This window comes from Chroicocephalus ridibundus, chromosome 23, assembly GCF_963924245.1.
Source record: "Chroicocephalus ridibundus chromosome 23, bChrRid1.1, whole genome shotgun sequence".
Classification (NCBI taxonomy): domain Eukaryota; kingdom Metazoa; phylum Chordata; class Aves; order Charadriiformes; family Laridae; genus Chroicocephalus; species Chroicocephalus ridibundus.
Genome location: NC_086306.1, coordinates 4,610,586 through 4,622,253, shown reverse-complemented (window position 1 = coordinate 4,622,253; position 11,668 = coordinate 4,610,586). Strand labels below are relative to the sequence as shown.

At 68.7% G+C, this 11,668-nt stretch overlaps 2 protein-coding genes across 2 annotated transcripts; one reads left to right on the top strand and one right to left on the bottom strand.

Moving 5' to 3' along the window:
* Positions 1 to 1,034: 1,034 nt before the first annotated feature.
* PHYHIP (phytanoyl-CoA 2-hydroxylase interacting protein) lies at positions 1,035 to 5,495 on the bottom strand. The gene is made up of 5 exons (XM_063358823.1): positions 5,307 to 5,495; positions 3,732 to 3,915; positions 2,732 to 2,906; positions 2,382 to 2,499; positions 1,035 to 2,255 (listed from the first exon to the last, which is right to left on the bottom strand). Exons 2-5 carry the CDS (start codon positions 3,894 to 3,896, stop codon positions 1,721 to 1,723), a joined length of 993 nt encoding a protein of 330 aa, XP_063214893.1. The 5' UTR covers positions 3,897 to 3,915; positions 5,307 to 5,495; the 3' UTR covers positions 1,035 to 1,720.
* A 1,843-nt stretch (positions 5,496 to 7,338) lies between these two features.
* On the top strand, positions 7,339 to 11,405 carry POLR3D (RNA polymerase III subunit D). Its single transcript, XM_063358581.1, is given in 9 exon segments — positions 7,339 to 7,441; positions 7,443 to 7,511; positions 8,562 to 8,605; positions 8,759 to 8,910; positions 9,027 to 9,151; positions 9,225 to 9,393; positions 10,056 to 10,312; positions 10,408 to 10,560; positions 10,878 to 11,405. Coding segments are annotated over 9 exon segments (1,188 nt in total). The 5' UTR covers positions 7,339 to 7,345; the 3' UTR covers positions 11,001 to 11,405.
* The last annotated feature ends 263 nt before the right edge of the window (positions 11,406 to 11,668 follow it).

Here is an 11,668-nt window from a genome sequence, read left to right as displayed (position 1 = left end):
CCGCGCCCGCCTCGCGCTCCCTCGTGCAGCTTTGTGCGTCCCCTCCTTCCTCCCCTTGTCCCCTGATGGGGCGACGGGGATGCTCCGCACCCCGTTTGCGGTGGGATGCTGGGGCCAGGCAGCAGTGGTGGCGTGGAAACGCAGGGAGGGCCCCAGAGTGGGCTGCACCCGGACGGGACGGTGACGGGCACCAGGGCTTGTCACCCAGGAGGGTTTGCAGCCGCGGTGATGGGTGAGGAGGTGCCAAACCCAAACTTTGGTAGCCGTCCTGGGGCTGGCGAGGGGACCAGGGTGCCCGTGGCTGCCGCAGCATCCCTCCGTGCCACCTGCAAAGCCCTGTCCCCCTCTCCCCGAGCTGGACCGGGGTCTGGAGCTGCTTCTGGGGCTCCTGGCGGGGGACAGAGGCGTGTGACACGGCCGGTGGCGATGGCACAGGGTTTGATACGCCACCAGCACAGCACAGGGATGCTCGGGGACCCGTTTGCAAGCGGGATGCCAGGGACAGGCAGCAGTGGCGGCGTGGAAAGCGCTGCCTGGGCAGGGAATGCCCCGGAGTTGGCCGTGCCCAAACGGGACGGTGACGGGCACCAGGGCTTGTCACCCAGGAGGGTTTGCAGCCGCGGTGATGGGTGAGGAGGTGCCAAACCCAAACTTTGGTGGCCGTCCTGGGGCTGGCGAGGGGACCAGGGTGCCCGTGGCTGCCGCAGCATCCCTCCGTGCCACCCGCAAAGCCCTGTCCCCCCCCTCCCTGAGCCAGACGGGGGCCTGGAGCCGCTTCTGGGGGTCCTGGCGGGGGACAGAGGCGAGTGACACGGCCGGTGGCGACCGCACAGAGTTTATTGATACACCGCCAGCACAGCACAGGGATGCTCGGGGACCGGGGGGGGGTTTGTTCTCTTCTACCGTTACAGCGTGCAGCGCATACACAGAGACGGGGAGCGGGCAGCCCGGGGTCGGGGGGGGCCGGCACGCAAGCGCCATGCTGCCGACGGCTCATGCGGGGGGCGGCGGAAGGGGGGACGCAGGGCTGGGGGGGAGGGGGGGGCTCAGCTCCGCTCTCCCCCCGGCCCCGGCTCCTCCGGCTGCCTCCTGGGCCGCGGGGCCGGGGGTTCGGGCGGCACACAGCGATGGCTAGAGCAGAGAGCGAACACGACACGGGGCCGGAGGGGGGGTACACCGCCAGCATCCCCCCCACACACACACACCACTGCGGACACTGCAGCCCCAAAGTGGCGCCGGCGGGAGGCGGGGAGGGGTCCCTGCCCGAGCACCCCTCCGTCCCTGGGAGCAGTTCAAAACCGGGGGGGTGCTTCCAGCCCCTCCACCGAACCCCCCGGGGGGGAACGGGGATGGCGAGGGGGGGGGGCCAGCCCTGGTGTAGCGGGAACCGGGGGGGATGCGGGGGGCGGCGGAGGGGAAGGGGGTCCCGCGGCGGCGGAGCGCGGGGCTCACCCCGGCGAGGATGATGCTGGTCGGCCAGTCCAGGAGATGAAGGCTCCTTCCTTGGGGGCGCAGGGCGGCGCGGGCTCTGCCTCCGCGCTGGGCGAGGGTCCCGCCGGCTCCTTCCCCCGGCGGGCAGGGACACGGGCAACGCCGCTGTTTCCCCCGGCCGGGTCCCCCGCACCCATCCGCGTCCTCCACCCGGCAACGTCCATGGGTGAAACCCACCCCCCCCGGCCGCTTCCCGTCCCCCTCCCCGGCCCTGCCAGGCCCCCCAGCCTTAACGCCCCACGCTGATGTTGCACGTCTTGCAGCTGGGGTCCTTTTTGGCGTTGGCGGTGGAGAGGCTCATCAGCTGGTGCCCGCTGATCTCCCCCAGCACGCCCAGGCTGAGGTCCACCGGCTCGGTGTATATGACCTCCAGGATGCTGTCCTGGGCATGGCGGTACACCAGCTCGCCCTCCTCCACGCAGCACGTCAGGAACTTGTTGGAGGAAATGTCCAGCTGGGGTAGACGCTCCCGGCAGAAGAGATCCCCCGAGGAACCCTTGGGTGCCAGGACCAGGACCACGTAGTGGTAGGCGGTGTACATGCAGTAGAAGTCCGCGAAGTAGAGGTTGGTGTTGGGGTTGAAGAGACGCTGAGCCGGGATCTGGAAGCGGTACCGGCCGTAGGGGGAGTCCTGGGGGGGCTGCCCGGTGTTGAACTCGGTGTTGCAGCTGAAGAAGATGCCGTGCAGCATGCCGCTGGTGGGCGAGCCGTGGCTGCCGCTGTTGTCCTTCAGCGAGGGCTTCATCACGTTCCCGCAGTGCATCCTGCGAGGAGGAGGAAGAGGAGGAAGAGGAGGAGGAGGAGGGACACACAGGGAGGGTCAGGGGACGTGGCCTCCGGCAAGGACCGGGTGTCCCTGGGGCTGGTGGGGCAGAGGGGCTGGGGGGTACCTGACGTGCTGGAAATACTCTTTGTGCTGGTTGCGGTAGAAGACGGAGAAGCGCAGCATACGGCCGGCGATCAGCTCGGCTTTCTCCTGCAGCTGGGCCAGGTGCTCCTTGGCGTAATCTGGGGACGGGGGAACATCAGGGTGTCTCCATCCCCCCCCCCCACACCACCCACCCACCCCCGGGCAGCCCATCCCTGCCCGCATCTCCCGCTCCCCGCACCTCCTGCCTCCCACTCATCAGCTGCCGCTCCAACCCGCCCGGCTTGTGCAAGCTCCCGGCATCTCCCCCGTCCTCCCGGTTGTCCCGGGTCCCGGCAGCGCCCGGCTCGGCCACCCCCACCCACGGCTCACCCCCGGTACAAAACTCCACCGTCTCGCTCCAGCCGGACACCAGGTACTCGCCGTCGCTCTGCTTCACCGCCGTCTGCACCGCCACGCTGTACTCGGTGCGGGGGCTCAGGAACCAGTGGCCCCGCACCGTCATGGGCAGCGGCACCGCTTTGGCCACCAGCTTGGTGGGGACATCCTGCGCCGAGGGGTGAGGGTCAGGCAGGGTGGCATCATCCCCTCCCGCCCCCCACTTCCCCTCTCCTCCAGCATCCCTGCTCGATGCCGGGGGGATGCTGCCGGGGGGATGCTGCCGGGTACCACACGCTGCAAAATATCCTCGCCGGGGTTTGCCCGGCGCTGAGACACCCCCAAAGCGGCGTGATGTTGCCCCCACACACACACTCCAGCCCCCATAGATCTCCCTTCTCCCCGCCTTCCCGCACCTCCCGGCAAAGCCGCAGCTGGGACAGGGGATGAGGGGTCCCCCCCAAGGGGGTTCTTGGGGACCCCCCGCTCCCGGCGGCATCTCGCGGTGTCAATAGGCCACCGAGCAGCACCGCAGTGCAGAGCCGTTTCTGTGGCAACGGCGGATGCTGAAGTCGGGAGACACAGGGGAAAAAAAAATATCCCCCCCCCCCCCAACACACACCTCCCGCTACCACCCCCCTTATTATTGGGGAGGAGGAAAAAAAAATAAAAAAAAAAAAATGTTAAACATTAAATAGCATCACCCTGGCAACCGCGCTGCTAAAAACGTCCTGAATTAGTAACTCGCATCCAAGGGGAGGGGGAGCGGGAGCGGTTTGCGGCTCTGCTCCCCCCGCGGGGGGGGGGGGGGGTCGGTCACGCCCCCGTCCCCATCCCGGTCCCCTCCGCCTGCCGTGTCCCACGGGCGATTTGTCCCCAGATCAGCGTGGGATTGGGCTCTAAAGATGTTTTCCCCCCTAAAACCCGCTCTTCCTCTCCCCGGGAACGGGGGGGGGGCCGCTTCTCCCCCCGGCTCTCCCCGCCCCGGGCTCACCCGATGCTTGAACTTGTTGGAGTTCTTGTTCTCCTTCTTGTTGAGGTCGATGAAGTAGTGGGTGACCCTCTCCAGGTCCCCCTTCTCCATGGCCCAGGAGATGCGGAAGGAGTCGCAGGTGATGTTGTTGATCTCGATGTTTTTGGGGGTGGAAAGCAGCTCCATGGCCGGAGGGGCTGCGCTCCTGCGGGCAGAGGAGCAGGATTGGGGGGGGGGACGGACACACTGAAGGGTGGCAAGGGGAGGGGGTTACCCCACTGCCCACGGCGGCAGCTGCCGGGGGGAGTTGGGGGGGGGGGGGGGGGGCGGCCGCCCGCGCCGGTGTGGCCCCCCGCGGCGGAGCAGATGGCAGCGGGGTGGAAAAGCGGCGGGCAGCCAGGAATAGGCAACGCAGGCAGGAGCAGGCAGCGGGAAGCCGGGAACAAGCCCGTTCAGGGGGGGAAAAGCGGCTGCGCAGGATTGGAGGGGGTGCGGGGGGGAGCCCCAGCCGCTCCCCCGGGATGCCGCGGGGCCCCGGCTCGTCGCCAGTGGGTGTTTCGGGGTTTGCTCAACACCGGGTGGGGAAAGAAAAACAAGGGGAGCGGAGGGAGTGCTGGGAGAGGGGAGGGTTGGACGAGGGCACTGGAAAAGCTGGATCCGCCTTTGCCCTGGCCCGCGGCCGCCCCGTGCCTCAGTTTCCCCGTGGCTGCGCTCGCCTCCCTGCACCCTGGGGAAGCCGCTCGGCGGGGTGGGTGCGTGGGGGGCTTCGCACCCCGGGGTGGGCGCAGCGATGCCGTCGGTGGCACAGCGGCACAGCAGCCAGGGGATGCACCGGGGGGGGCTGTCGGGGGCGGAGGGGGACGGGGACCCCAAGGCTTGTGTAAGCCCCGCAAGGAGAAGCAATGCCATGGTGGGCGCCCACCCGAGCCGCGGCACCGCGGGGCCACCAACGCGCTCGCTGCAACCCACGTGCGCCCACGGCGGCTGGCACACGCGTGCCCGCGGCCACCCACACCCCAGCTCCTCCGTGATGGCCCCCCCCCCTGCCCCGCAACCGCCGCACGGCATCGCAACCGCCACAAACAGCGCCTGGCACATCCACCCCACGCGTGGGCACGCTCCCACGGCCACCCATGGCCACCCACGGCCACCCACGGCCACGCGTCTGTGTCCCCCGCTGTGTGCGCAGAGCCACGGCACACGCCGGCACCCCGCGGCAGGGTGCCCGCTTGCCCCCGCAGCCCTGCGGCGAGCCACACTGCGCACCCCCAGCCTCCCCCACCACCCGGACACCCCCCCCCCCAGCCGGGTGTCATCTATGTGGGGGTGTCACTTGGACACCCCACCACCACCCTCGGGCATGGAAGAAGGTCACCGCTTTGGGGACAGCGTGCCAGCCCCGTGCCCGGTGGAGGCGTGGGGGGGGCTCTCCTGTACTGGGAGCTTCGTAGCCACATCGTGATGCTCCGTGTCACCGCGTCCCCCGTGTCCCCACGCACTCTGCGTCCCCCGTGTCCCCACGCACGCCACATCCCCCGAGCAACCCCCGATGCCAGCAGGATGTTGCTGGTGGCACCGTGGTGGTGAGGCCCTTACCTGGCCGTGCCGGGGGGCTGCCGGGACGCGGTGGGATGGCGGTGAGGTGACAGGCCAAGGTAGCCCCGGTGGGGCCGAGGCGAGCGGGAAGGGCAAAGGATGCCGGTGACAACGCGGTACCCGACAATGCCGCGCTGCTGCCTGCGGCTGCTGCGACTGGGATCCTCCCAGCCAGCTCGGAAATAGCAAAAAAAAAAAAAAAAAAAAAAAAACACCCTCCAGAGGAGGGAGGGAAAAAAAAAAAAAAAAAAAAAAGAAGGAAAAATAGATACCGAGCAGCTTGGAAAGGGGTGGGAATAAAAAAAAATAAACCAACCCTTCTTCTTCTTTTGCCCAATGGGGTGGAGGGTTGTGGCCGGCGTCAGGGGATGGAGGCAGCGAGAGGAGTGGGGGGCTGTGGGTGGGTGGTGGGCAGCTTCTGCCTGAACCCCCCCCTTTTTTGGGGGGGGCGGAGGGGGGGGGTGTCCCGGTTGTGCCGGGGACGGCACAACCGGGACACCCCCCCCCCCCGCCCCCCCAAAAAATGGGATGCAGTGATTGCCGGGGGATGCTGGTACCCACCAAGGATGCTGGTACCCAGCTGTGCCCCCCGGTGGGAAATGTGGGTGCAAAGTCAAAAAAAAAAAAAGGGGGGGGGGGGGATTGATGCTTCGCTGATGGTGATGTGGGGGACCCCCACTATGTGGTGGTTTTGGGGGGGGACCCCAAAAAAAGCTCATTTTCCCCCCTCCGAGCGCCCACGCGCGTGGGGGTGTAGATTGGTTGGGACCCCCCCACCCCCACCCCGGGCTGCAGGAGATGCTGGAGGGGTGGTTTGAGCCCAAGATGAAGGGGGGGGGTTCAAATGAAGGGGTGAGTGACACCCCCGGCCCCCCAACCTCCCCGCGGTCCTCCCATTCCCCCCACCGTGCCCCCTCCGGAGAGCCGGGCACTGCCCATCACAAAGATGGCGCCGCAACCTTCGGCATGGCCGGGCAGTGCCAAGCACAAAGATGGCGGCCCATTGGCAGACCCCGCGTGCCCGTAACAAAGATGGCGGCAGCGGCGTCTCTCCGGGAAGGGCCCGTCGCACGGGACGCATGCGCAGTGGGGCGGCGAGCCGGTGGTTCCCCGGGCAGGGTAAGGGGCAGCGTGGCGTGGGGTGAGCGGCTCTGGAGGGGGGGGCGAGTGGGTCTGGGGGGGTTTATGGGTGGGCTGAGCCACCTGGGAAGTGGGGCGAGTGGCTCCGTGGTGGGTGAGCTCCCTGGGGTGGGGGGCGAATGGGTCCGGGGGGGGTGCATGGGGGGAGAAACACCCTGGGGAGGGGGATGCGAGTGGGTCCGGGGGGTGTATGGGGGGGCTGAGCCCCCTGGGAAGGGGGGCGAGTGGGTCCGGGGGGAGGGCAGCACCCTGGGGAAGGAGGCGAGTGGGTCCGGAGGGGGGGAGCACCCTGGGGAGGGGGTGCCGGTGGGTCCGGAGGGGTGTGTGGGGGGGTTGAGCCCCCTGGGGTGGGGTCTAGTGGGTCTGGGGGGGTGCGTGGGGAGGAAACACTCTGGGGAGTGGGGTGTGAGTGGGTCCGGAGGGGGGGAACACCCTGGGGAGGGTGTGCCGATGGGTTTGGGGGGGGTATGGGGGGCTGAGCCCCCTGGAAAGACGTGTGGATGGGTCTTGGGGGGGGGAAGCGCCATGGGAAAGGGGGGTTCGAGTGAGTCTGGTGGGGCGAATTGGGGAGGAGTACCCTGGGGAGGGGGTGCCGGTGGGTCCGGAGGGGTGTGTGGGGGGGCCGAGCCCCCTGGATAGGGGTGCAAGTGGCTCTGGGGGGTGTGAGCCCCCTGGGGAGAGGGTGCAAGTGGGTCTGGGGGGGGGGGTGCATTGCGGGGGTGGAGCACTCTGGGGAGGGGGAACGAGTAGGTCCGGGGCGGGGTGACCGCCGTGGTGCGGGGGGAGCACCCTCGGGGGGAGTATATATGAGGGGGTGCTATTTGGGGGTGAGGGGGGGGGGGGGGGCTGACCCTGGGTGCCCCTGACCATCTGTCCCCCCCTCCAGGGCCAGGCAGAGGATGGCGGAGGGGGGCTCGGGCGACACCGGCTCCCCCAGCAGCCTGCGGCCGGGGCTCCCCGGGGCGCGGGGGGTGCTCGGGAGGCGCCCGGCCGCCCCCCCCCCTCACCCCCGGCCGCCTGCCCTCCATCCGCTCCCGGGACCTCACCCTGGGAGGCGTCAAGAAGGTGAGTACCCCTTTTGGGGGGTGGGGGGGGTGGGGATCCCCAAAACCACCCCTTTCGGGGTGATCCTGCCTCCTGCCCCACTGCTGGGGTGTGGGTGCGAGGAGGGGACCCCCGGAGCAGCAGCCCAGGGGGGGTTTGGGGTGCTCTGGGGGGAGCGGGACGTGGCAGATCCCCATCCACCTCCTCCAACCCACCTCACCTCACCCGGGGAGGTGTGAAGGTGAGTACCCCTTTTTGGGGGGGGGGGGGTGTCCCCAAAACCGCCCCTTTTGGGGTGACGCTGCTTCCTGCCCCACCGTTTGGGGTGTGGGTGCGTGGAGGGACCCCTGGAGCAGCACCCCGGGGGGGGTTGGTGTGCTCCGGTGGGGGGACCTGGTCCATTTGGGACTTGGCCGGGTCCCCAGCCGCCTCCTCCGGCCCCCCTCACCCTGGGAGGTGTGAAGAAGGTGGGTACCCCTTTTTGGGGGGGTCCCCAAAACCGCCCCTTCTGGGGTGGTCCTGTCTCCTGCCCCACTGTTGGGCTGTGGGTGCAAGGAGGGACCCCCAGGGGGGTCGGGGCGCTCTGGGGGGAGCGGGATGTGGCCGCGTCCCCAGTTGCCTCCTCCAGCCCCCCTCACCTTGGCAGGTGTGAAGAAGGCGAGTACCCCTTTTGGGGGGGGTCTCCAAAACCACCCCTTTCAGGGTGACCCTACGTCCTGTGCCACTGTTGGGGGGTGGGTGCGAGGAGGGACCCCCAGAGCAGCAGCTGGGGGGGGTTCTGGGTGCTCTGGTGGGGGGGAGGCACCTCCTCCAGCCCCCCTCACCCTGCTAGGCCCAAAGAAGGTGAGTGACCTGGGGGGGGGGGTGTCCCCAAAACCGCCCTTTTTGGGGTGACCCTGCCCCGCTGTTGGGGTGTGGGTGCGAGGAGAGACCCCCGGGGGGGTCGGGGTGCTGTGGGGGGAGCGGGACGTGGCCGCGTGCCCATCCGCCTCCTCCAGCCCCGCGGCCGGTTTGGTTTCTGTTGCTTATCTGGGCTCGTGCAGCGACTTGTCCCTCTGCTCTCGTTTGCAGAAAACCTTCACCCCCAACATAATTAGCAGGAAGATCAAGGAAGAGTAAGTGGCCTCGTCAGCGTTTCCGTGGGGCGCGGTTTCGCCGGGCGGGTACCCAAGGCGGCAGGGTCTCGGTGGGCAAAACAGCCCCCCCCCCCCGAGAGGGCAACCTGGCGGCAGGGGGACAGGGTGACAGGCCACCTCCCCGCTCCCCAGGCCCAGAGAGGACGTCACCGTCAAGAAGGAGAAGAAGGAACGGGAGCGGGACCGGCAACGCGATGGGCACGGCCGGGGCCGGGGCCGGCCCGAGGTTATCCAGTCCCACTCCATCTTCGAGCAGGGTCCTGCTGAAATGATGAAGAAGAAAGGTAAGGGCAGCTGCCCCCCTCCCCGCCGCCATTCCCGGGGAGGAGCGGGGGAAGATTTTGGGGTGTCCCACCCGGCTGGGGGCTCATCCCCGGGGCTGTTCCCTGCTCCCCAGCAGGCTCCTGGGACAAGACGGTGGACGTGTCGGACTTCGGCCCTTCCCACATCATCAACATCAAGAAGGAGAAGAGGGAGACGGACGAGGAGACGAAGCAGATCCTGCGGATGCTGCAGAAGGACGACGTGAGTGGGGCCGGGCCGGGTGGCTTCGGTGTCACCGGGGCCGTGTTCAGTGTCTCGTCTCCCGTCCCCGTAGTTCCTGGATGACCCGGGGCTGAAGAACGACATCCGTAACAAGCCGGTGCAGCTGCCGCTGGCCCACTCGGGCTGGCTCTTCAAGGAGGAGGCAACGGAGCAGGAGGACGCCCAGCCCTGGCTGCCCAGCCCCAAGGAGGAGAAGATGGAGCTGGACCCACCAGTGAAAGGTGCTTTTCGCGGGGGGAGAAACCCAGTGGGCGTGGGGGGGGCTGTCCCACCTCTGATGCCCACCCGCTACGTCTGGTGCCCACCCACCATCCCTGATGCCCACCCACCATCTCTGATGGCCACCCGCCCCCTCTCCGTGCCCACCCACCATGTCTGGTGCCCCCCCACCATTCCTGATGCCCACCCACCATCCCTGATGCCCACCCGCCCCCTCTCCGTGCTCACCCACCACGTCTGATGCCCACCCGACCCCTCTCCATGCCCACCCGACCCCTCTCCGTGCCCACCTGCCACGTCTGGTGCCCACCCGACCCCTCTCCGTGCCCACCCACCATGTCTGGTGCCCACCCGACCCCTCTCCGTGCCCACCCACCATGTCTGGTGCCCACCCGACCCCTCTCCATGCCCACCCGCCATCACTGATGCCCACCCGCCCCCTCTCCGTGCCCACCCACCATGTCTGGTGCCCACCCACCATCCCTGATGCCCACCTGCCACCTCTCCGTGCCCACCCGCCATCCCTGATGCCCACCTGCCCCCTCTCCGTGCCCACCCACCATCCCTGATGCCCACCTGCCCCCTCTCCGTGCCCACCCGCCATCCCTGATGCCCACCCGCCACCTCTCTGTGCCCACCCGCCCCCTCTCGCCCCCGGTGCCAGTGAAAGAAGAGCCGTGCGATGAGGAACCCCCCCCCAAACCGCTGCAAAGCAAAGGACCCCCCCCGGGTTTTCCCCGGGACGTGTCGGTGGCCGAGCTGCTGCAGCGGCTGAGCCTGTCGGGGGAAGAGGAGCTGCTCTTCCTCCAGCTGCCCGACACCCTGCCCGGCCAGCCCCCCACCCACGACGCCAAACCCATCAAGACGGAGCTGCAAAACGAGGAAGGGCAGGTGGTGGTGGTGAAGCAGGAGAAGAGCCAGGTAAGGGCCCGGCGGAGGGGGCGGTGGAGGGGGGACGACGGGGGACAGGGTGGTGATTTGTGTGTCGTTCCCCCCCCCCAATCCCGCGGTGGCAGGAGGCGAAGCAGGCGGAGAATACCTGCACCCTGGCCGACCTCCCCGAGGGGCAGGTGGGGAAACTGCTCGTCCGAAAGTCGGGAAAGGTGCAGCTGGTGCTGGGCAAGGTGACCCTGGACGTGACCATGGGGACCCCCTGCTCCTTCTTACAGGTACAGGGTCGGGTGTGTGTGTGGGGGGGTGTCTGGGGACCTGGTTCGTGGGGCTGCACCCCACCATAGGCCCTTGGGGTTGGGGGGTCCCTGGGGCCATCAGGGAGGAGCAGGGTCGTGGCACCCCCCAGCATCCCTGTGGCTGCTCTTGTCCCCTGAGGTGTGGGTAGCAGTGGGGGGCACATCTCCTCCCGGCTTAGGGACACCACCCCCAGCCCCCGGCAGCGGGCAGGGACCTCAAGCCCTTCTCCCAACCACAGTTAAAGCGTTTCCCGTGGGATTGGGCTGCTTACGGGCGTTTCTCCCTGCTGGAATAGGAGCTGGTGTCCGTTGGCATCGGGGACAACCGGACGGGGGAGATGATCGTCCTGGGCCACGTGAAGCACAAGCTGGTGTGTTCCCCGGACTTCGAGGCTCTGCTGGAGCACCGGCACCGGTAGCCCGGGGGGAGCCGGCAGCGGAGGGGGTGCTCAGCTCCATGCCCCGCAGCCCGTGGGGATGCTCCCCGCGCAGCTCGGGGACCCTGCGGTGTCCTCGGACCCTCCAGCCTGGGGACACGGAGAGGTGTCTTCTGCAGGTGTGGGCGCAGGGATGGCTCCTACCTCCTTCCCGGCCCTGCAGTGGGGCAGCACCGGGGCTGGGGGCTCCGGCTTTGACCCCCAGACCCCCCGCCCCCTTCCCGTGCCAAACAGGCAGGGGCTGTGTCTGCCTACATCTCACGGATTTCTGGATGTGCGGGACCCTGGTGTGTCCCCCCCCGCGGCTCTCCAGCAGCTGTGCACAGGCTGGGGAGAGCGGGACACGCGCCTGCGGGGAAAAATGTGGAATAAAAACCTCTTTTCCCACCCCCCGCCCCGGTGTGGGGCTGCTCCATCTCTTCCCGTCTCCTCCGCGGTGCCCCCGCCAGCTGTCCCCCCCCCACCTCCGTGCCACCAGCCCCCCCCCCCGTTGCCACCAGCTTGTCGGTGTGACACGCTCAGTGCTGGCACGTGGGGCCAGGTCCTCGGCCACCTACTCACCCGCGGCTCCCTTGGGAGAGCCAGGGGGGGCCCCACAGCCTTTCCGGCCACCCCCAGGGCTGAGCACCCCCCCCCCAGCCCTGAGCATC